The sequence below is a fragment of the Lipophrys pholis genome, assembly GCF_963383615.2.
Source record: "Lipophrys pholis genome assembly, chromosome: 5".
Taxonomy (NCBI): Eukaryota; Metazoa; Chordata; class Actinopteri; order Blenniiformes; family Blenniidae; genus Lipophrys; species Lipophrys pholis.
Genome location: NC_137628.1, coordinates 18,287,100 through 18,311,209, shown reverse-complemented (window position 1 = coordinate 18,311,209; position 24,110 = coordinate 18,287,100). Strand labels below are relative to the sequence as shown.

Here is a 24,110-nt window from a genome sequence, read left to right as displayed (position 1 = left end):
AACACCAAACAATGCAACACATTGTGTAATCACACCATCTGTACTCATTGTACACCAACAGTTTGAATTTGTTGTTTTAAAAACACAATGGACATTCAGAAGAGAAATATTTGCTTGTGTTCAATTTCTCATCTGTTTTGCACCCAACAAATTCACTGCAAATAAAAAGAATCCGAGCATCCTCTACAAATCTGAGAATTAAATGCACATCAGCTCAATATCAATTTATGAATAAGATTACCTCTGTCCACCAGCAGATCTGTGAATCCGCCGCCGGAGGCGGTGAAGGTCATGACGTTCTCATTACACTCTATGAAAGGCTTCATGGCCTCCCACTCCGTGAAGTGTGTGCTTGAGTCTGATGGCGGGCCCAAAACCTCCCCCTTGATTCCATGGTAGCCTAAATATCACAACAAAAACACTTTATTCCTTTTCTGATACATGTCAAAAATACCCCTGCAAGTTCTCATTTAAAAAAAAAAAAAAAAAAAAAAAAAACAAAACCATGTTTTGCACAGCACTTGCGTAACGTTTAAAACAACAATGTAGAAATCTCAGTTGTAGCCTACATTACCCACAATGCAACAGAACCGGTGGTTCAGGTAGGTTCAGGTGAGCAGGAGGAGCTACAGCGCCCTACGGAGCTTTGGTAAGCGGGCTTATTTCTTTTAAATCCAACTACAGATAACTTTAAATAGAATCTCAAACATTCACACAAATTACTTTATAATAAAATAAAGTATCTTATCCAATTCCAGTAAACAAGCTCTGACGCATGTGAAAGGTGTGATAAAAACAGGTGGAATTTCTCTTTAACCTGTAAAATCCCGCTGATATCCATCCTCCCGGTCCGAAGCCGAAGGCCGGGGTCTTGTGCTGACATTCCCGATAGTCCAAGAGAAAGTTGCAGTAAGTTTTGAAAGTTTGACATCTGGGAGCGGACCTCCAGGAGAGGCCTTCGATTCAGGAAGAAGTTCCTGGAGAGATTTATGCTGATTAGAGTCCAGAAAAACGGGTTTAACTGCGCGCCAGCGGGCCCGCTGGTCGTCCTCTTCACGGTTATTAATTCTCATTCCGGTGGAGGCTGGAAAATCATCGTCACATCGCACCAAACAGCACAGTAGAAAGGCGAAAAAAAACCCAGCAGGTTTAAATAAAGATAAACCTAATGTGCTCGTCTGTTTGCAAGACATCGCCGGTGACTGACGCATGTTGCGCACGTGCGTTCAGACGCGTCTCCTGAAGAGCGCGATCAATTAAGAGTCGAGCCAATTACGGCGCAGCACACTGTTTTTTTTAAAAAAAAAGACACTTCAACCACCAATGAACCCGTTGCTTTTGCTTTGCCTTCCACAATGACTCACTCAAATGACAAGTTTGACATTAAACAACTAGTCATGTCACTTATATTTGATCTACAAAAGACAGAAAAGTAAGGAAAATTAGATTCTTCCTTCTCCTTAAGGGCCGAATCCGTGGCATTGTTCTGTTGTTGCTGTGAAAAATGATTAAAATCTAAACCAAATGCTTGTTTTGCTCCAGTTTTGCAATGCTGTTTGCTTCTCAGACTGAAAACATGATTTCTGTGTCTTTAGATCTACAGCATTTCTTATTTTAGTTGACATACAGACCGGTCAGGACACCATAAGATAATATCTGTTCTGTAGTTAGTTTTGCCCTTGTCTTATAAACACAGTCTATTCTTTAAAGTAACGCACACACTACATTTTGCAGTTTAAGTGAGAAGTGAAGTTTCCTTAGTGTTTTGAGTTTTTTTTATAAATACGGAAAAATTAAACCTTCCTAATCCTGAAAGTTTTGAGTATTTCTCTGGCTGTTTGAGATAATATCCTACCATCTTTCATTTCTAATGTGTAGTGGACTGACTGACCTGTCGTCAGAAGCCAGTTTCAGGTTCAGTGTCTTGCTCAGGGAAACTTCAATATGTGGGGACGGGGAATTAAACTTGGAACCTTCTGATTGTGAGACGACCACTCTACCAACCGAACCACAGCCGCCCACATATTTAAGAGGTGAAGCACTGAAATGTGAAGGAATAGTCTTTCAGGAATCGGCGATGAGGTATTGGAACATTGTGAGCCGAGTGCGATGAGAGGGGCTGCGATGGAGCTCCTCTCATCGCACTCGCACATGGCACATCGTTTTTTATGTCGCTGCTTGGGGATGGACCTGCGTTGGTGTCCTGAGGCGAACAGAGGCTCTGGAGTTCTTCTGAAAATGCTGGGACTAGTGGAGATTAAGTCCTGCAGTGACCGCGGTGTTAATAGACTGGGTGTTATAGAAATGTGCAGCGACAGTTCAAAAGACATTGTGAGCTGGAGAGTGTGAAGGGCAAAAGGATTTGCTGTGTGCTGCAACGTTTTCATCACTTTTCTTTTGTTTCTGCTTCAAGGAAAAATGCCTGTTTCAAACTCTATTCAATGTATTTTAGTGTTGACAGTGGACATCACACTGGACTATTAAATTCATCAAGAGAATAGTTGACACATCAATACTTCCACTGATCTGTAGTTGCAGCCCCATCTGATTAATTTTAAAGCTATACATCATGAGCAAAATACACATTAGATGACAAGAAAAACCATATTCTTATTCGTGCTTGAAAAATATCGCAGTTTTGAAATGACATCCTTTCAGCAGCACCCCCTTTTGTGTGATGTTTCCACTGGACGCCCACAGCACAATAGATGTTAGACTGTACGTTCTGCAGAGGCCCACATGTTGTGACTGGAATAGAAAACTCGCCTGACTCAGAAGTGGTGGACGAGGCGAACCCGTGCTGCTCAGCACCCACTCACCATTCACAGCGAGGATATGACAAACAGTCAGGGGTCAGATGTAATGGTTTTGACTTCTATTTAGACTTGCTGCCAGCAGAACATATTTCCTCTTGTTCATTCCCACAACCCCTGACAATAATACCGCTCTCAAATGATTTCCATCGCAGCAGTACAACAATAAAAACCGAGAGACGCACACTAATGGCTCTATTAGCACCCAGCCTGCATTGCATAAAGTTAAGTAACAGAAAGCCTGTGAAAAACAAATTTACTCTAATGGAGTTATTTGGTATCGAGAGATCTGGTCAGTGGTCCAATTGTTCGCCCCGTCACTTCACAAGTAGACTGTTCCTGCTTGAACCTGCAGACCGGCAGTAGATTTATGCATGTGCCGGCTCATGTTTTGTTCCAGGGAACAGGCTACAGATGGAAATCTTTGCACCAGTGATTGTCTCTTTCTCCTGTTGTAGGTAGAAGCCACCATTCAATCGCCACTTTAAGTTGTATTATGGTCTGTCTCAGATGTTTCACTGGATGATGGAGCAGGTTGGGGTGTCGATTCGTTGATTAGGGCACATATAGACAATCAGTCAGATGAGAGGGTGAGCAAATGGTTGTTACTGCAAATAACAAGCTGACATATTTGAATGGTGAAAATATCATGTGGCTACTTGTTTTGTTTTTTCTATTGTGATTTGATCCTGATTCTTGTTGACTGATTGGTTGAGTCAGAATGGTTGGTTAATGGTTGGTCAGGATAGTCGCCTTAAAAGCTTCAGTCTCCACAAACCTTGTCTGGATTTGACCTGGTAGGATTTGGTTGTGAACTTTCTGTCTCTGTTTTGGAAAGTTGCTCCAGTCGAGTAGATACGTAGTGTATCTACTGTGAGTGTGACCAAAACAACATTTTATATTGTTTTTATCATGTTTATGGTTACAACTAAGAACTATTTTGTTCATCTGCTAAGTATTTGAAGAATTGCATTTTTAAAATGTATACAAAAAGTCAAGAAAAAAAGAAAAAGGTGGGTGGCAAGGACAGAAAAACTTTGAATGTGTGACTGAGTTAAAAAAAAAATAAAGAAATTGTAGTATTATAAATTTTGAATGATGTGACTTTTTACTAGATTAAAAAGTCACACCACAACAATTTTTTCCAGTATTTGTGTTGGACAAATTTTTATTTTGTATAACTTTATATATTGTCTTTTTCATCATGCAAAAATGTTTTGATACGCTGATGATTCTTGATAAACATCTGGATTGAAGGGGGCCCTCAGTGTAACTCCATTCACGCCGACAGACGACTCCCTGTGTCGCTTTAATCAGAGGAGGTGTACTTACTGTTCCTTTTCCACACTGGATGATGAGCCATGTCTAAAACTGGCTGTTTTCTTTGGATCCAGGTTGGGCTGCTTGTACTGACTGAATATATATTGTCCATAAATGAGACTGCAAGCAAATGAAAGAGTGAAGGAAGCAATTATCGGATCTATCTTCATCCCACCTCCTGCAGGATAAAGCAGCCATTGTAGTACTGCGACCAGGACTTCCTCAGTTAATGTGGTCTTCACTCAGAGACCAGTAGAAATGAGCTCAAACTGCCAGTGGAAGAAAGAAATACAGCACATATATTTCTCATTTGAGTGTTTTTTTTTTAATAAAACTACTTAGTAGAAATGAGGAAACCCACAATCACTGTGGATTTAAAAAAAAAATTTGTTTATTTTTTATTTGAGACAGGTGATGAAAGGCTTTACTAGACATGCACTGTCTACTCGGTAATCCCCTAATAACATGGTGTAATTTGACCACAGTCAATGATAATAGTTATCTAACCACTTCTGTTTGAATTATGACAATTAGTGTGTCTGTATGAGTTTATCTTTCATTGAGAAGTCTAGTATGTTAAGATACTCAATCCTGCTTGTGGTTATGTTCATCACTTGCATTTATTTTTGTGTTTAGTCCTCATATTACTTTACCTCCTTTAGCAGAGTTTCCCAAGGAGTCTATACATGTTTTTTTTACTCACTTTTTGTTATCGTTATGACAAGAGCAGTTTTCTGCCTTTATTTTATTTATCATATTTGCAGTTTAGGCATTAAAACAGCACCAAGAAGTTGAATTTCTGAACAGGGCTTTTACTGTTTTTTAAATTTTGAATACATATTCATAAAGTTAAAGCCATATTTTAAAAAAGAAAAAAAAATAGTTTCACACTAAAACAGCTTTTAGCAAACATCCTCCAGAGTTTAATTGCAGGACTAAAACTGAGAAACAACAACCAATGTATAGCAAACAGTTTGGACAAGGACAAAAAGGTTGTGTAGTGTTTAGGACTGTTGCCGCAGTCAGCTGGGATCAACTCTGATCCCTGAGTCGGATCAAGTGTCATGGATGACGGGCAGATGTAGAGAGTCTAACGAAATCACAACTCATAAAACTCGTGCAATGGGAGGAGTTGAATACATTCATGTCCATAAACATATACACAATCAAGAAATGATGAATAAATAAATAGAATTTTAAGCCAAGTAAACTAGATGATACAAAGGGTTGCATGTTACAAACTTCTTGCAGAATTACAGCTGCAGACTTCCTGAATGACCATTTTCACAGGCTCACGTAGTCATAATGATTTTCCAAATCGCTTAACCGTCACAAATGTATTTGCGCATGCAGCAATATGTATTTCTTCCTAATTTGTTCCAACAATTGAAAGTCAACACTTCTGATAATTATTTGTTATTTGAGCATTTTTGTACAAATCAAGACTTTGCTGGCATCTTTTCAGCTCGGTAACACAAACACCATGTTGTTTGTCCTTTACTTTGGCTTTTTTTTTTTTTTTTTAGATATTCACAAAAATTCTTTGTGCAGCATGCCCCTGATAGAAGTTATATAAGTTACCAGCCATATTTAGGTTTATTTCAGTTATTATGCATCAACCTTCTGTACAGCTTTATCCAACTTAGGGCCACAGGGGGCTGGAATTGACCTCAGATAAGTATGGGTGAAGGCAGGGGGTTTCCTGGACAGTCATACGTACTCACACCTGCAGGTGATCTAAAGTCACCAATCAACCTCAAACAGATGCGTTTCACTGTGGGGGGAAACTGGAGTGTAGCACACACAGGGAGAACATGTCAACTTCACACAGAGAACCCCCCCACACACCACCCCAGCCCAGACTCAAACCAGGCATTTTCTCACTGTGAGGCAACAGTGCTCACCGCTAAACCACAGCAAGGCCTCTGTCTTTTATATCTGAGTTTTTCAAAATGAAAATAGACATAATTCATGAATCGAATGCGCTAACAAGGATTTGTTTGGCTTGTGTGACAAAAATACTGCAGTCCAAAATGGAAACTCCACACAGAAAGTCGTCATTTGTCAGAATTAAACCAGGAAAGCTCGTGCTGTGAGGTGAGCGTGCTGATCACTGTGGCACCCTGCGTTTCTACCATGACTGCAAAATGAATGGTCCAGTCTGACAGAGCTGTTTGACAGTTATAGTCAGTAATCTCTTTCCAGCTTTGTGCTGATTGACATTGATTTTAATTACACTGTTGCTCCAGTCAGAGCTGCCCAAACACCAGCCAACATGGCATCTCATTTCTTTGCTGCTTATAAAAATAAAAATGTCCCCATCAGAGGGTGACTGCTGCTGTGCAGAAGATGAGATCCCCGCTGCTCAAAATGCGCCACACTACTGCCAGCATCACTTCTTAATGTCCCATTTTTGGAGAACTCATTGTTGGGGCATAATGAAGCGACAAGCCAGCGAGGCTGATCTGAAAGCAAGTAAAGGGCACAAGTTCCACTGCTCTGCGAGACGTGCAGTGATATTTTGTCACCGTGCGGTATGGAACAGCTCTTCAGCGGCAGCGTTTGTGGCCGGTTTATTATGAAGACCCACCACCCAGGTGAGCTATTCAGCTGAAGGAAATCAGTCTGAAGCAGCATGTGGGGAAAGAGAGGAATAAACAGTACAGGAATACATCCGAGGCGACTTCGATGAGTGACTGTGAGGACGTAACTCGTTTTTACGCACAGATTGGAGCTGCAGGAGGCTACCTGAAGCCGCCTGGCTCATCTACTGGACATTTCACTCAGAGGGACAGAGAGAGAAAAAAAACATAGACTTTCTGGGTGGGGCTTGGTGAGGGGAAAGAGAGGGAACGGAGAGGGAAAACAGGGTGATGTGTGTGCTGTGAATTCAAAACTGGGTGGGTCTACAGAGTTTCACATTCCCAAATAACTCACGCGCCGTGCGTTTTAGCGCTTTCAGGTACGTTTATCCTCATTGTTTACCTTTTGTATAGCTCGTTTTAATGAACCACTCTCCGTGGAACAGTCCTATCTACGATGTATGTTTTTGTTTATGTATATGTAGAGTATAAAAGTTCACTTTAAGCGCTTTGAAGGATTCATTGGTTGTGAGCGCAAAATAATTAAAAGGACGCGCCACGGCGGATTTCACAGATTATCTTATTTTTAATGAGTCAATTCTATTTATATTCATACAATTAATTTAATTATGTGGTTATTTGAGTTTTCTGTCGCCTGAAAATCTCGCGCTCTTTTCAAAGTTGTTGACTATAGTGCGGGGCCTGTGAGTAACGGAGCGGCACGCAGAACACCGTCTTAACAAATGCGCCTTTCTTGTCGACGGAAACAGTCGGAAGCAGTGAAAAACGAGTAGTTAAGGGAAACGGAGGCACGTTTTATGGCGACTGGAATGAATGTTTATTCATTTAAACACATACAAAGTTCCACAGTAGAACGTTTTGACGGGTAAAACCTCTGAGCAGAGACCAGTCGTGTGTCTGACACCAGATGTGTGTTTTTCTAAAATGTGCTTGTCTGCAGACTTCTGGGACGAGTTTGGGCTTGCACGCAACGGCTCCCCTCGACTCTCAGTATTTTTGGTTCAGTTTTAAACCTAATTGTGACCCCCCCCCCCCCCCCCCCCCCCCCCATGTTTGTGCGTGACTTAATACTTTCTCCCTGTACAAGCCTGTGTTCCACAAGTATGTGCGCCGAAGATAAATAATGGTGCGCATCCTTCCGCCTTTCCCCTGTTATCAGTTTTCAGAAGGCCATAATGTTGATGCTGGCTGGGATCGTCGTTCTGCACATTACTACCATCATTCTGCTGTTGGTGGCCACAATTGATAATGTAAGATGAATTTGTTTTTTTTGTGTTGTCGCCATCAAATGTCTCCAAGATGTTTATAAATTCCAAGACAAGTACCCATCAAACTGTGGATATCTGTGATGGAAGTATATTCTACATTTTTGTTCCACCTCCATAATTGAAAACGTAGAATTACAGTGCATTGATGCTTACATAATATTTAAAGGGCATGTTATTATTGAGGCACTGAATGCACAACCACTTGTACACATATATTGCAAATGATAAAGAGAAAACAATTTTTTTTGTTATTATTATTATCTAATGCATCTATACTTTTTATAATATGATGACCATATCTGTATTTGCTTTCATGTCCTCAGGCCTGGTGGATCACCGATACAGAGTCAACGGACCTGTGGGGCAAGTGGGTCCTCACAAACTCAGTGTGGCATTACACCAACCTGAAAGACTATCCAGAAGGTGAACTGCAGGGGACTTTCCCGTTAATTAATCACAATTTGATTTATATGATATTTGAATCAGCTCGAATGCATAAGTCAGGAAAGTGATAAGGTACTTGTTAGGTTTTACTAACACAGTGCAGTCCTGAGATAATGTGGTTGAATAGTTGTGCTAAATCAACAAATACGCATGATGTCAAAGTCTTTTTTGCTTCGGGATATGCATCCATCAATAACATTACTACTTACTTGACTCAATGTGTTTACTTTTCTTCGTTTGTTTGTTTTTTTAACTGCGCATCAGCAGCTCCCACCAGTCGAGTTGCAGAAGCAGATCAGGGATTGACTTTATTGATCTTAATAATTATTCCAGGCTCCCACATGGTCTCGTTAAATAATGAAGTGAAATAAAATGGTCTGTCTGCACTATCTGTCTATCTGTCTATCTATCTATCTATCTATCTATCTATCTGTCTATCTATCTATCGCAGTAAAGCTCCATCTGATTGACCACATTTATTGATCTGCAGAGCCTGAATGTATAGTGCAAGGAAACAAATGGTTTATTGTAGTTTTTGTATATTGTAAATGTTAATATTGCGATGACAATACATTTGTGAGAAATCATGCAATCCTAGTAATTTGCTCGCACATCTTACACTGGGAAACAGATTTCAGTAAAATAACGCAGTAATAAATAGCTAAGAGGTGAATATTGCCCTGTATTTGTGTTATTGTTCTCATTGCCGACCTTTTTCTGTCGCCTTGCTCCTGCAGAGTACCTCCAAACAGTGCAGGCCACTTCAGTGCTGGCCTGCATTTTTTCCATCCTGGCCTTGTTTGTGTTTGTGGCTCAGCTGTTCACCTTGCCCAAAGGCCAGAGGTTCACCTTCACTGGCATTTTACAGCTAATCGCCTGTAAGTAACCTGGAGACAAACGTCTAACTTGTAGCTGAAAGACATTGATTTATTCGCTCGGTTCTCTGCAGAGATCTGAACATTTCTATGGCATGTGTGGGCCAGAGGCCTGATTCACTCAGGAAAACTCTTTGGTTTGGTATTTCTATTCTATTGGAAACAGTTTCCTCATTCGCAGTTTAAATTTTATTTTTTTTTTGAAGGCGAATAATTTGATGCACTGCTTACATGAACTTTGAGTGATGAACTTTAATGACGTGAGCATGTTTACACATCAAACAAAGCTTTTTGGGGCTTAACCACAGCACTTGCAATATAGTGTTAAACCAGACAAGACTACAGACGCAGAAGGTCAATTAGTTTCACTCATTTAGGTTTTAAAGCTTCTGAGAAGTGACATGAGCCGGTCTGACTACTAATCAATGTCAAATCTCATGACCAGGAAGAGTTTGATGTATAAATCTACTCCTGCAGCTGTTTATATCTTTCAGTTTATTTTGTTTGTATTAACAAGACTCGTGTTAAACATAAAAATTATTATTGACCAGACAAGTGCTGTTTTCTGGTGGTATTGTGTAAAGAAAAGCATCACATCCTTACTGGAGTCTTTGAGAATAATTACATTTGTTAGTCTGTTTTCTTTTGTACTTTACACTTGTGTTCTGCTCATACTTTTAAAAGTTGTATTATCTGATATTTTCTATAAGAAAGGATACAACGCAGAAGCATATACGACATAGTTCAATCAATCGCAGTCTAACTCCAAGATCAAGCCACTGAAATAATATGACGATTTTGAAACCATTGTCTAACAGCAAGTTAAAATATTAGAAAATATTCGGAGGACGAAAGATAAAAAAAAAAAAAAAGCATCGCAGAGTTCACGCTGTGAGTTAATTACGGATTATTACTGACAGAGCTACAAGAGCACGAGAAACTTACAGGGAGGGCAAGTAATAAGGTTTTGTCTTGTGCTGTCAGGAGTTTGTGTCTTTCCGTAGATTAAAAAGGTGAAAGTGTCATGTTTCTCATTGTGTCTGCTGTAAGACCGTTGTTCGTGAATCTCTCCTTTTAATGAGAAAAATAATTACTTTTTAATTGTCTTGTCTGGATGCACGTGACACCATCTGCGCTCTCTCATGCAGGCCTGTGTATAATGATAGCTGCCTCCATCTACACGTCTGAGCTTCACGCCAATGACACAGTGGGAGCGTACGGACACTCCTATATCCTGGCCTGGATCTCCTTTGTCTTCACTTTCCTCTTAGCGATCGTCTACCTCGTCCTGCGGAAGAAGAGTGAGTGAGACAGTACGGGATTGAGGACAAGGGGTCACGTTCCTCTAAATATTTGGGAATTATCGTATAGAATTCATCTCAGAATTTGGGGAGGGTGGGGGAAGCTGAACTCAATCTGTAGTTCACATCTTGGTCAAATGTTTTAAAAGCTAATGAGAGCCATTTGTTTATATTTTGAATATTATGAATTGAAACATGTTTTTTTTTTTTAAACCCATAGTATTTTTGTCTTCAAATTATGAATCAGTCATTAAATTTGTGTTCCAAATGGGTGCCACACGTGAAAAGCCCACAACTTTTTGAGAAGTGGACGAGTTTGACTTAGTCATTTTGTTGTGGGGCGATAAATAAAGTGATGCCTCAGAGAGGGTCCATCATGTTTGGTGCTTAAATCTTCAGATCTCGAGCCAGAATGTGAACTTTGCCTGAATATATACCTTTAAGAATCGACCGGCTCATTACATCAAAAGCTTTTGTTGTGAACTTGACAGTCAAGTTTCAAGAATTGTGCGTTTCGTTTTTTTTTTTAAATAAAGCTCGTATTTGAAATGATAGACCACGTCAGCGAAACTACAACCAGAAGTTGTAGTACTTGAACAATCAGGACAGACAAGCCTTAAGTTACAGTACAAGTAGTTTTAATCTTGTATCATTATTTTACAACTGAAGTATAGCATATCATTTTTAATCGATGTACATTGTAACCATTATATTTTTGTAGCATTTTATACTGAGTGTTTTAACCATGTCTGATTTCATGTCTAGTTGGCTGCTATCCAAAGAATAAAAAGTACATGCAATTGTACAAGTGAACATAGAGTGAACCAGGGATGGAGGTGGTTTAATTGCACCATATTACAATACTATGCAATAGAAGGTTTTGTGTGTGATTACATTGGAATTTAAGCCATGTCATTTATTAATAAACAAATCATAACAAACTGTTTCCTGTTTTGTTTCAACAGTAAAAACTACAGAATCCTCTTAAAATAAATACACAGAAAGCGATCTATTGTTTGCCCTCAGTCAAATCAGCACACAAAAACCAAACTGTTGGATTTTTGACATGGTTCTAAATCTATACGACTCCATAAAGACAAAACTTCTTTTTTTGTGCACATTTCTGAGTGCAAGGTACAACAGTGAAGTTTTGAAAGCAACCCGTCTTCAGGCCTTACAACAGACCCAGTCAGAAGCAGGAATGTTCCATTATATAAAGTATCGTTCCCAGAGGAAGCGAGTAAAATCTGGAGTGCACTAAATGCCTTGACCAGACGGTGTGATGCGCTCCTGCACCACCAGGTGGAGGAGGTGATTCTGCTCAGCAGAGAGAAACGGCCTGAGAAAAGAGGGGGAGAAAAAATAATAAACACCAGCTTTAAGTTAACAGTTACGAAAATACAAATGTTAATCCTAATCGCAACGCTCACCACAGCTCTGTCTGCAGAGACTTGAGGGACTCTGTGTCTTTCTCCTGACACGCCATCTGCACAACACATTTGCTGTTATATACGGCACTAATAAAAACAACTGCACATTCAGATGACCTTGCCCATGTTGATTCTCTCATGACTCCTCATTCACAAGAATGAGTCTGATCCCCAAGGACAAATAGTTTGTTTGCATGATTATTTTTGTGAAGGGTAAGTGAACACATCTGAATAGCTGCGCCACACCAGAAGACGCAGGGAAAGTAAAACAATTCAAACCAAACAATTACTTCACTAGCTGAGGAAGACCAAACTTCCCACACAAGCTGTACATCACTGTCATCTGAAGGCCATCATTTCTTCCTGTATGAAGCAGGAAGGATCAGGAAATCCTGCGAGTCCAACAAGTATGTGGATGATGAAACTCACCACGACTGACTGCAGGAGCAGGAAAACGTTCTCAGGCAGGAAGGTCACTGAAAGAACGGAAGAGTTTCATGTTCACATCACTCACAGGGCACACATCAAGCGTTTTAGGAATCCCCCCCCCCCCCTTAAAACAAACAAAAAAAAGGCATAAAATGTGTATCTTCTGTGTTGAATCGGTCAAATATTGAGGTGCATTTACCTTGACTGTGAGGGTCAAAGGACTCCCAAGCATACCTCTCCAGTGTCTGGGCGTGTTCTGGTAACAACTTCTGTGGCGGCGGCTGCACAGAAAGAGGAGGCTCGATAAAGTGCTGCTGCAACAAAGATCCAAAGTCTTGTTCAAGAAGTACAACATACTGGAAACGTGGGAGAAATAAGAATGAGCATGATGGAATAGTTTTGTTGCTGATGTGGATTTCTTCTTTTTGCTGCTTGAAGTTTAACTGTTCTGCTTTGTGAGAACTGACAGGTGTTTATGTTGTTGTTGGGCGTCTGTGGTATAAAAGGAAAAGGCTCTACACACACACACGTGTTCATAACACCGTTCATCTTCACAGAAAAAAAGAAAGAAGAGTGTGGACATGAATGATCGAAACTATTTAACTTTTCCTCAAGGGACAATTCATTTTGCAGCCAGCAGAGAAAGAAAAGAAACCCACTATCATATTACTTTGTTTAAAAAGGCCAAAGCAAGAGGAATTAAACATCTTGAGCCTGTTCGTTGTTCCTTTAGACACAATATATCTGCAGCCGGAGGAAATCTACCTGAACTCCCTAATGAGAGGACGCAGGGATCATCCAGGACAACACAATCTTTCTTCAAACACCTCGCAGTATAAAATTCATTCAGGCTATTTAAGGTCTAAAATCTCACTACAAACCTCGACTGTCCCATGAAAGATGTCTTTCCAACTGAATTACAGAGAAGATGTTTTTCCGATGAGCTTACCTCGAGCAACATCAGCAGAAGGACTCTGGATATCTCACATTTTGCCACGATGTCCAGAAAGGCTCCTTTTATTCGCAGAAAGGTTCAGATTCAAAAGGTTAACAATAAATCCAGTATAATCAAATATATTATACAAACAATACTTCATTCAGGCAGTGTTAGTTTGAGGAAATTCTCCTAAAGTCCAACATTTCTGCTGAAGTTCATTTGCTGTTGAACTCGGTTACAATATTAAGTTTGACTGTACGACTAAATAAAAAAGCTTAAAGATGGAAATAGATGGAGAATGTGAATATTTTTACCTTCTTGAGAATCTGTTTACTACTTGTTTGGTGCAGTGCTGGTTTCGCTTTGAAAGAACATTATTTCTATTGGTTGTCAGTCGCTATACACTGTAAGATGATCTCAGGCCGTCGGCGCTCTCAGTGCATGCAGGCTTTTGTTTGTAAAATGATATCAGTGACGGTTGAGTAACCAGCTACGGTCGCATGTTTGCAAACAAAAGCTCACCAACAGGGGTGGTGGTGCCTGGTAGCTGCAGTCCTCTCTCCTGGCACATCAGCTGCATCTCTGTGAACACCGACAGCGCACCATCATAGTCACCTGCAACAGGACAGGACGACAAACTAAACACAAACTCAAGTCGAACACGAGGACTTCCAAGAGATTTCATTCAGAAGTTCAGCTGTGATGCGACAGGCTGTACTCACGCGTGAGAATTTTACACGTGGCTATTTCCCCCATTGACAGCAGCGCCTCGATGGGCGTCTGTGTCTGCAACTCTGCAGCCCTTTGATAATGAACAATGGCCTCCCCTGGCCGGTTCATCTCCTGTAAAAGTAGACGGGGAAGTCGTTCATTTAAATTAACAGATCATTTGGAAAGAAATGCAAGCTGTATAAAAAACTGTGTCTTGCTTAAAGGAAAACTTTGAAACTTTTACCTTGAGTGCATTTCCAAGCTCCAAACACAGGCTGGCCGCCATCACAGGCTGGTTCATCTCGATGTACACCTGTACATAAAAATACAGTCGTACAGCAGACAGTCTTATCACTGTTTTCATTTTCAGAGCGCCACATTTTTTCTGTGGTAGCAGATGCTAAAATCTAGGTTAAAAACAAGAGATCACATATTACATTACATACATACCTTAATGGCGAAGCTGTAGCAGTTGAGTGCGGCCTGGAGGTGCTCGTCAAAGCCCGGTGCCTGCAGGGCTCTGTTCTCCTTCTCAGAGGAGAGAAAGAGGCGGGCAGCATCAGTTAACGCCAGGGCTTCTCCGGGGGCGTTAAAGAGTGTCTGCTCACACCTGCAGAGGAAACGTGGACATAAGGAATGACAGCAGAAGAACCACTGACATGCTCTCTCTGAGCCAATAGTCCCTGATTGAGTGACTTGGTACTTAATCTGGGACAACGAGATATCTTGAGTTAAAAATAGGAGTAACACTTCATGATATACAGCAGATTATAAATAAACACAACAAGTTATATAGATATTTTGTGAAGATAACGTTGAATATCTTATTAAACTGTTATAACATGAGAAGACAAAGATGAAAATCTAATAATATCAAATTTCAGAAACGGTTTAACTGTTAGCTATGGAGCTATCATGTCAGTGAGAAGGTCATCGAGTCGGAAGCTTTTCTGTATGTTGTCCCTGTGTGCAAACGGCCTTTCTCTGGTTTCCTCCTAATGCCCCAAAACAAGCATTTGAGGTCAAGGGGTTATTCAAAATTGCCTGTGGGTGTGCATTTTAGGGGTGTGTCTCTGCAACCTGGGAACTATTAACACTGCGCTTAGGACAAACAAAGGATCAGTTTTTGAAGGAACATCAGATAAATGTGTACAATTAGGTTGCATAGTTGAAAATGATGATGGATTCCTTCATGTTGGTTACATCTTTCATTAGAGTAATAAGCTTAATTAACCAATGTCCAATTTGTTATATAAAAGGAAAAAAAATCGGCACAGATAAAATACACAACCCTGGACAAAATAAGTTCTTTAATACCTGTCAAACGAGAAAAAAAACATTTCTGGTTCCTCAAATAACACTAGCTCTTAAAAGCATGGATAAAAGTGATGGAATATCTTGAAATATACAACTTAAAAACAAAACACTTGGGATGAGACCAAGGCCATGCGGTGTCATGATATCATATAAGATTATTGATCTTATTCTTTTGCTATTCTTTCATGGCTGTCAACTTACTGCTGCAACAATGCAAATTTCCCCACTGTGGGACAAATAAAAAGATTTTCTTATCTTAGATATAACATCGTCCCAAAACCCCATTTAAAATGGTCAGTATCTTCATAAAGCATTCAACTTGAAAAAAAGCCAAACTGTTCCAAGCATTAGTTCTGATAACTGGATTTTAGATTTTATAGGACTTAGTACAGGCTAAAAATATTAACTGAAAGACAGATGCTTTACATGTGAGAAAACAAGAAGTTTGACAGCAGCCTTGTCTGATCGTGGCCCCAAAAGGCCAGGGGCCAACATGTTTTAGATGTGTTGTGACATCACCCCCAGTCTAGTGACCCTGTCATCATTGAAATCTAAAGAAAGGCTGAAAATGACCCAGCCACCATAGTCAGATATGTTTGAGCCATGTGAATGCTGCAGAGCATTCACATGGCTCAAACATATCTGACTGCAGAGGATGGTCGTGGAGGACCACTGCTCTGCCCCATTCGATCGGTGGTCTTGCAGGAACATGGGCTGCTCTGGTTAAAAGGATGGAGGTGACCAATGTCCACTCACCGAGCCATGGCCAGGTTACAGAAGGCAGCATACTGAAGGCAGTCCTGCTGCTTCAGCTCTTTAGCAAGCTGACCTGAAATCACAGGACAGGGAACAGACGTGAGGGGACAATAACACGAGACGAGCTGAGCCGCTTTAATGTCACGTGCAGTATAATTCAGAGGTCAAACATAACGATAGGAGAGATATTTGTAATAAATGGGAAACATTACTCACCGAACTGCTCGCTGGCTTCAGCGACATTGGGCTTCCGAAGAAAACGCCTGCAACAAGGCAGATGATACTTTACATTCCGTTACTCTTTTTTCTCCTAAACTATGACGCTGTTGGTTTAGTTATCAAGTGAAAACAAAATCTAGACCAACAATAATATATAATAATGTACACCCAGTGATAAAACCGTTAGTTTTAGCCACTTTAGCTAGACTCCAGTTAGCCACAGCGAGCTGTCAATTAGCTGAGAAATGACCCAACAACCTTTTTAATCATCCTTCACAGATTGGAATTGACCAGCTTCAATCTACCGAGACATCACCAGCATTGGTCATTGCAAGACATGCACACAATTGTTGGAGACAAATACATGACAATGACAGCAAATAAAGCTAACGGCTAGCTTAGCATGTTGGCACCTGCTTTTTATCGTATTAGTGAACATTTGAGTGAAGTAACGTCGCACTAAACCCAAAAACTCATTCCTCTTTCTGCCTGAACATGCCCTTACTTCTTCAGTTTGTTGGACACAGCTCGGTATCTCGTTAAAAAGTCTCCCTCTGCAGCCATGGTGGTCAAAAACAGTCCAAGAGGTGAACCCGGACATGCGGCTGTAAACCAGTGGCGCCTATTGGCTGGTGGGGTGCACACGCTGCAATCTCATTGGTTAAATGCTGTCAAAGGCTCGGCGGAACATGCCTAAACAAGGAAATGCTATACAAACTTATGGCAGAGAGAAGAGACGTGGGAGACATTATAAAGCAGCAGTAAAGATTGGAAAGAGTACAGAATTATTTTTGCCTGTCACACTGATTAAACATGTAACAAAACAAGAGTTTAAACTTTATTCAAATCAAAAGTAATGCATACATGGATACAAGGCAAGGAAAATGCATTAAACATCATCCAGACAAGGCAATTCACAGTGTTTTACAAGGAAATAAAAGAAGTACATTAAAACAAGTTTATTAGAATCTTAATCCCAAGCGATAAAGATTATGAAATACATTAAAACAAAGTGATTAAGAAAGATGTACAAATGAGAATAAATAGAGTAAAAGCTTTATTAAAATAAATGTCATAACATAAGTAAAAGAAGTGTGTCTGCTCAGCAGTCCTCAGATGTTCACAGCTGAGGAGCATAGAAACTAATTATTGCCTCACATTTTTTAATGCTGGTAACAATTAGTAAACCTCTTCCTGAGGACCTAGGTCTGGATGTTTCATATTATACAAGTAAACTTGATATGTATTTAGGCCTGAGACCAGTCAAAGCTTTGTAGACAAGAAGTAAGATTTTGAAGTGGATCCTTTGACAGTGGATGGGCTGCAGTTGTCTAATAGACGTGTTTTAATGAGACCTGTAAACACACCATTATAATAATCTAATCTACTGAAGATTTAAATGAACAAAATGAAAATGTTCTCTCTTTTTTTGAAAAGAGTGAAGGTGTCTTAGCTCTGTGTCAAACGTTAAACATTTCTTCTCCTTTTATATGTTTAATTTTTGATCAAAGTTAATCTTTCACAATGCCCTTCTTTTCTATTCTTGTATTTTAGCCTGAAATGCACTGAAGGATACACAATCTTTTCTATGTGTTAAGTTTTAAGATAAAATTTGAAGTTTGTTTCTCGGGAACTCACACAATGACTCAAAATTACAGCACAAACAGGTTTTTTTAACTGTTAAAAAAAAAAGAGTACATAGTTTTGTTTAAAACGGTAGGAAATAACTTAAAAAAAAATGAACTGAAAATGAAAGTAAGACAAGATAATACCAAAGTATTTGTTCTTTAATAGATATACTTGAAATTTCCAGTAAGTAACTCACAGGGAGGCACATTCCCATTTTAATAATGAAGATTTGACTGATTGTATTACAGCCTGATCAGATCTCTGATTACAGAGACAGAAAATGCTTGTGGACATGCACAAATTAAATAATGGCCAATTCATGAGGGCTGCTCTACATTCTTGGAAGTGGGATTTGATGTGCAAATCTAATTTCCGATGGTTCCAGGTTTGGAAGCACCATGTTAGAGGGTCAGATTGTCACAATTATTTTATCGATTTCACTGCTACAAAACCACCACCAACTCAATAACAAACTTCAATAACAAGCATACTTAAATAATGTTTCTTCTTCTTCTAAAAATGTCATTAAACACAAGAACATTTAAACATTTGAAAACTGATTGCAGAGTTTTCATGTCTAACTACATAAAATCCATCAGTTGTACCTCATAAAGTGAGTGTATAATAGGTGACAGGTCAAGTACCTTTAATACTTTAAAACACAAAGCACATTTTGCTCCTGAGGCTTTTTTCACATTTGCAATTGTCGCATTTCATAGAAAACAATTAAATACTCAACTCATCCTGTCACTGGTATGTATGAAAATAAATCAACCAACAATTGCTGATAGTTTTCAAAACTGTAGCTAAGATATAATTATTGGAGCATAGGAGTTGATGACCTAGAAATTCTCATAAACACACTCAAATACACCTTCGTCCGGCTGCTCTGTTTTCGGCTTCACCTGTAAAGGCAGATTAGAGGACTGATTACATGATGTATATTGGTACAGCATTAATGTCTTTATCAAACATTTCATCACATGACACTCAAAGTTTACAGACCGCTTTTTTGGTGTCTTTCTTCTTGGGTTTAGCTTTCTTCTGGTCTGGCTGCTTGTTGGCAGCCGAGGGGTCCAGCACGTCATAAATGGATCTGGGCCGAGGCTCCAAACTCTGAGAGAAGTTCAAGTGGGGAAGTGTTAGTGTACGAGACACACAGAAAGAAATCAAGGCAATACCTCAGAGCTGAACACATATAAATAGGAAGGTGCTCACTGCATAGAAAGAGGAAGACTGGGGCGTCGCATCCACATTGTCTCCTCCTGTCTCGTTCTGCTTCTTTTGCTCTTGGTCCTGTGTCTGTTTTTTGTCGGTGTTGCCACATTTGGTGAGTTTCTGTTTCCCAAAAAAACACAATGTTTCTTCATCAAAATAAAATTCAATGACATCTGCATTACACACACATACAAAATATAAAAATCTTTAGGTTGCTTTATCTATTTATTTATTTACTTTTCAATAAAGTGTAAGCTAAACATTTTGAAAACAATTGTAATGGTATTTGATAAGTACTCGTATCGCCAACTAGCTAAAGGTCAGTACTGGTACTTTTACTCGTTCTTTAAAAAAGTGGTACGTGCACATCCCAAGATGTTAGTTAGTTTTACTTCTCAGCAGCTCCATTTGTAGTGTTTTGTCTTGCAACTGAACCCAAACTTGTATTTGTGTAATATGTAATATCCATATGACATAGAGTGGAGTCACTGACAGGATGAGGTGACAGTGAGTATTCTGCCTTGGCAGAAAGAGGAAAAGCACTTATCTGCACTTTATCTTGTGGTACTGTCAGGGGTGATGAAAGGAGCCAATTTTTTTTTTTTTTCATAAGGAAAAGCAGACACTTGTGTAAAAAGAAGTTAAAAAAAACAAAAAAAATAACATCAACCTAAAAGTACCAATCTGAATGTCAAAGATAGGGAGTGAATGTAGAAAGCCATCAGGAAAATTCCAAATAACAAAAAATAGATTATAATCTCCTCCAATAAATCCTCCTGAAAAAAATGCTGAGATCCATAGATATGCTGGTTTCACTGGAAAATCTAAACTGAGCACTTGTGTTTCTAATGTTGTTTAGGGTCCAAGCCCACAGTGACCTCAGTCTGCATAAAGCAGATGAACGAATGAGTATCTTCTCATTCCATGTTTTGTCCAGCCAGACTACCGGAATTCAATGACAACAAATGTATTATCACACAGAACAAGTAGATTATTGCTAATAATCCAGTATTCACACAAAAATAATTTAGAAATCTGAATTCTAAACATCTAGTAATAGCGACAATACCTGAAACCTCAGACTCTACTCCACAGACTGTGACAAAGCAACACTCACACATTGCAACATGCCTTTTCTTACCAACTGCAGTGCGTCTTACCAAATGTCCTCTGAAGACATACACTGATCCCACCACACTGAAGACCAGCAGTACGCCGGTGAAGATGGCCACGATGATGAACTCTGTGTAATCGAATATTTCAACCCTCTTGTAGCCTTCAGCTGGGGAAAAAACAACAACAAACTGGAGTACATTATAATTGAAAGCACAGGGTCACTATGTTTCATCCATCAAACAAGTCGCACAGTGAGGACAATATGTTTTTCTGTGTGCTTTTGGTAAAACTATTGGTGTAACCCAAATGATCATATTAAATACTTTGGTACTGTGTGCAGCCTCTTTTATTGTATTTTAGATTTTGAAAAAAATACAAAAGATTGCAGGACTTTATGCAACCGACAAAACTGGAATAAGTAACATCTATTCAATTTTGTTTTCTCTCACCTTTTCTGTATTTCTATACCCACCTCTCACTCGAAGAAACCAGTGCACCTTTGCAGTTTTATACTGGCAGTAATACTCTCCTGAAGAGTTTAGGTTTTTCAGCTCTAGTAGCAGTTCTTCATTTTCTTGAGTGCCGTCTGTCGCACGGATGTCACAGGAGTAGATCTTTTGGTGGGAGGGATTGGAGCAGGTGAGGACGTCTCCAGTTTGGTTTGCTGGTTTGTGCAGGTTGCCTGTGATGATGAGATCTTCACCTGTGATGGCCACAAAAACCCGGCTTTCGAAGTGGATTTCTGACAAGGAACATAATGGTCAGTGTTAGAGGCAGTGATGAAGCAGCTAATCGACAGAAACAAATAGTTTACGGGGTAAAATATTTCTTTTTAATCATGATTTCTTTTTACAGGTTAAAAGGAATAAAATCATGGAAAAGATGTGTCCTAGATGATCTGCCCCACTCTTTAAAAACCACTGGATTAAATGTTTTTTTTTTTTTTTTACTATTTTTAACTATTCATTGGCCACTTGGCTTATTTTTAATTTAATCATCCTCCTTAAATACGAAGCATGCAAACATTGGTTGAACGGTTCACCGTCCGAAAATGACACAGCACCACATTTTAGCTTCTATATCCTACCGTCCATCTTCTACACCACTTTACTCAAGTCAGGGTCGACACACCTATGGGCCATTTAGAATCACTCGTGTGCCTCACAATCAGAAACATGTATTGTGGAAGGAAAACAGGGAACCCATGTAGCAAAAGGACCTTCTCACTAAAACTACTTTACCACCAATACATCGTTAAAGTGAAGTAAAAACATTTGCCATATATGGAAAGTTTTACCTTCAACATTTATCCAAACAATCGAAGTTGCAGCCCGTTCTTCAGGCTTATGTCATTGTTAACACTCTTCATGAGCACTTTGAGCTGTCATGGGAAAGCTTGCTGCTATAAAAGTTGCTCATATTTGTCTGTGCTTTTCTATATTTCTCACATCAAGATTTAAAACTTCGACTTTTTTGGATCTTCTATTTCAGTATTCAAGTAACAGAATGAAACACTACTACTAACCCTTCTACTTTTATTTCCTGGGTAAAACTCATTTAAATAGTTTTATGGGCGTAGAATAATGTTTGCATACAATGCTGTGTAAAAGTTATAGTTACCCACCCATTTCTATCTTTGATATCATTATAAACTTTGTATCATGAGACAATATGAGTCATTTCAATACCTCACACACACATTTTCACGACTGTGTTTAATCTACAGAAATGATAAAAGTAGAAGTGATACTTATGAACCAAATGAAACCTGACTGGCTGTTTTGGTACGAGAAATCCATACATTGCTAACATTTTCATTTTGTTACAAACAGTTTTCTTTGCTTACTTGGTGAATCCATTCCTGAACACAGCAAAGGGAGAACAATAAGAATCATCCAAGACATGTAGGAAAAATGATCAAATTGTTGAGGATCCATGTCGAGGCACTGGCTGGTTTGTCCGAGATGTTTTTCCGTGCGACGACTCACTTTGTCATGGTGAATACATCTGTAAGAGTGTTTCCTGTTTTCAAACAAACCAACTTCCTCAAAAATGTGTTAATGTTTTCTAGATTCAGAGCGTTCTAAAGAGAGCAGATCACAGAAGTAAAGAGGTTATACTTCTCTGTTGGGAACATGACAGTGCTTGTGACAATCTAAAGTCAGTAAAGATCATGAGGAGAGACCCTTAAGAACACGGTCCCCACTTAGCTGTGCTGGGCTGTGAAGGAAGGGTTCTGGTTGCAGTGCATTGTTACGCCAGCCAGAGATGGGAACCAGAGTGCAGTGTTGGCTTTCCTCCACAGTGAGACAGTGTTGGAGAAAGAAACCACAAGCACACAAGTTGCCATGTGGATTTAAAATGACAGAAGAAATGACCCAAGGAAGAAAAAGTGTATCTGCCGCAGTGAATGTGTACATGCGTGTGTGTTTTTACACATTTGTGAGGCCTTAAATTCGTTTCCAAGCGTCATAGAGATTCCTCAACTTTGCAAATCACTTGTTGGGAACACACCAGTGTGGAGAGAGATAGAGAGAGAGAGAGAGAGAGAGAGAGAAAGAGAGCGAGAGAGAGAGACAAAGCCAATGACTCATGACTTGTGACTTACTGTGTATTCCTTGTGTGGAAAACCCCCAAGTCCTCTTATAGAATATAAACATCATTAGAGTCTAGTTACGGCTGAATTTTCTGTATGTAAGAGGTCCATGAATTCAGGATAAGGCCATCTTTTCAGCATGCACATGTGTTTGGCTCGGGTGTCCTATAACAGTGGGGACCTAAACCTAAATGCCAACTCACACACGTACAGGACTTAAGCCACTGTGGAGACATAAACAGAAGTCTCAATCTGGGAACTGACTTATGGCCCGATCAGGGCGAGAGTTAGTTCACGGGAGGGAGTCGCTACGACTAAGTGTGTGTGTGTGTGTGTGTGTGTGTGTGTGTGTGTGTGTGTGTGTGTGTGTGTGTGTGTGTGTGTGTGTGTGTGTGTGTGTGTGTGTGTGTGTGTGTGTGTGTGTGTGTGTGTGCGTGTGTGTGTGTGAGTGACGGTGACAGATTGCCTGTTGTTAATGTGAAGCAGCTGTTGATGTTAGTGTGACTTCTTCACCGCAGTGACTCTGCCGAACCTCTGTGGCCGTCAGCAGAGAGATACAGATACTGAAGTGTTGTAATTGTTGTTATTTGTCCCCATTTTGTCTGTTTTTCTTTCTGCCTCCTCTCGTCTTTTGTTGCTCCGCCACCTGACTTTTTCCACCATTTTCTCTCTGGCTGCTGTAGCAGAGGCCAACTCTGACCTCACTGCAGCCACGGCATGAAGACAGACCGAAGGAAGTGGAATAACATCTGGATGCCAGTCAACAGAGAATAATTCATTCCATTTCATCTCCCAGCTCCCACTCTCCTTATCTCCACTCCTTCCTGCTGAGTACAAATCCTTTTATTTATAATGAAAACAGAGGCAGATTAGCACTTAAACTGAAAGAACCATAACACAGGAGAGCTTTCTTGTGAAGAAAAAAAAAAATCTTCCTCAATCTTGCAGGCCAATGAGAGCATCACTGATCATTTTAACCAGATTAACTTCAGTCACAGGATTTTCTTTTAGCTTTAAATAGAGCGGAGAGGAGCAAGTTATTCTCTTTGAAATGTAGTGGATTAGACTTCTAACATCCTCTGACATGGGAAGTCTCCAGTGTTGAGAAGTACATTTCACTGAAATACT

At 39.8% G+C, this 24,110-nt stretch overlaps 3 protein-coding genes across 5 annotated transcripts; 1 reads left to right on the top strand and 2 right to left on the bottom strand.

Moving 5' to 3' along the window:
- Positions 1–584: 584 nt before the first annotated feature.
- LOC308110172 (epithelial membrane protein 1) lies at positions 585–11,570 on the top strand. 2 transcript variants are annotated; one of them, XM_080464307.1, is made up of 5 exons: positions 585–649; positions 7,896–7,986; positions 8,328–8,427; positions 9,186–9,326; positions 10,472–11,563. In XM_080464307.1, the coding sequence occupies exons 2-5, from the start codon at positions 7,912–7,914 to the stop codon at positions 10,630–10,632; spliced, it is 477 nt and encodes a 158-aa protein (XP_080320433.1). In that variant the 5' UTR covers positions 585–649; positions 7,896–7,911; the 3' UTR covers positions 10,633–11,563. The 2 variants fall into 2 exon arrangements, with proteins under 2 accessions (XP_080320433.1, XP_080320432.1); XM_080464306.1 differs by lacking the exon at positions 585–649 and adding an exon at positions 6,977–7,095 and having other exon boundaries at positions 10,472–11,570.
- f8a (coagulation factor VIII associated) lies at positions 11,244–17,034 on the bottom strand. 2 transcript variants are annotated; one of them, XM_080464305.1, is made up of 12 exons: positions 16,929–17,034; positions 16,421–16,467; positions 16,205–16,277; positions 14,582–14,741; positions 14,376–14,444; positions 14,143–14,263; positions 13,943–14,002; positions 13,433–13,497; positions 12,683–12,764; positions 12,484–12,530; positions 12,055–12,110; positions 11,244–11,963 (listed from the first exon to the last, which is right to left on the bottom strand). In XM_080464305.1, exons 1-12 carry the CDS (start codon positions 16,985–16,987, stop codon positions 11,882–11,884), a joined length of 921 nt encoding a protein of 306 aa, XP_080320431.1. In that variant the 5' UTR covers positions 16,988–17,034; the 3' UTR covers positions 11,244–11,881. The 2 variants fall into 2 exon arrangements, with proteins under 2 accessions (XP_080320431.1, XP_080320430.1); XM_080464304.1 differs by having other exon boundaries at positions 11,248–11,963; positions 13,943–14,035.
- Positions 17,035–17,216: 182 nt separating this feature from the next.
- nfam1 (NFAT activating protein with ITAM motif 1) lies at positions 17,217–22,391 on the bottom strand. Its single transcript, XM_080464780.1, has 6 exons — positions 22,233–22,391; positions 20,859–21,128; positions 20,431–20,552; positions 19,271–19,390; positions 19,058–19,168; positions 17,217–18,957 (listed from the first exon to the last, which is right to left on the bottom strand). The coding sequence occupies exons 1-6, from the start codon at positions 22,321–22,323 to the stop codon at positions 18,895–18,897; spliced, it is 777 nt and encodes a 258-aa protein (XP_080320906.1). The 5' UTR covers positions 22,324–22,391; the 3' UTR covers positions 17,217–18,894.
- Positions 22,392–24,110: the final 1,719 nt, after the last annotated feature.

What these genes read in the sequence shown, in the direction of transcription:
- f8a (XM_080464304.1), bottom strand. Translation starts at nt 16,987, where the DNA reads ATGGCTGCAGAGGGAGACTTTTTAACGAGATACCGAGCTGTGTCCAAC. An exon ending in TTCTGCTGATGTTGCTCGAG is followed by an intron (nt 12,765 to 13,432) that starts GTAAGCTCATCG and finishes CTTTCTGTGCAG; the next exon opens with CCGCCGCCACAGAAGTTGTT. An exon ending in TGCTCCTGCAGTCAGTCGTG is followed by an intron (nt 12,111 to 12,483) that starts GTGAGTTTCATC and finishes TGTGTTGTGCAG; the next exon opens with ATGGCGTGTCAGGAGAAAGA.
- nfam1 (XM_080464780.1), bottom strand. Translation starts at nt 22,323, where the DNA reads ATGGATCCTCAACAATTTGATCATTTTTCCTACATGTCTTGGATGATT. An exon ending in TTCAGGAATGGATTCACCAA is followed by an intron (nt 21,129 to 22,232) that starts GTAAGCAAAGAA and finishes GTTCCTTGTCAG; the next exon opens with AAATCCACTTCGAAAGCCGG. An exon ending in ATGTCTTCAGAGGACATTTG is followed by an intron (nt 19,391 to 20,430) that starts GTAAGACGCACT and finishes TTTGGGAAACAG; the next exon opens with AAACTCACCAAATGTGGCAA.
- LOC308110172 (XM_080464306.1), top strand. Translation starts at nt 7,912, where the DNA reads ATGTTGATGCTGGCTGGGATCGTCGTTCTGCACATTACTACCATCATT. An exon ending in TGGTGGCCACAATTGATAAT is followed by an intron (nt 7,987 to 8,327) that starts GTAAGATGAATT and finishes TCATGTCCTCAG; the next exon opens with GCCTGGTGGATCACCGATAC. An exon ending in CATTTTACAGCTAATCGCCT is followed by an intron (nt 9,327 to 10,471) that starts GTAAGTAACCTG and finishes TCTCTCATGCAG; the next exon opens with GCCTGTGTATAATGATAGCT.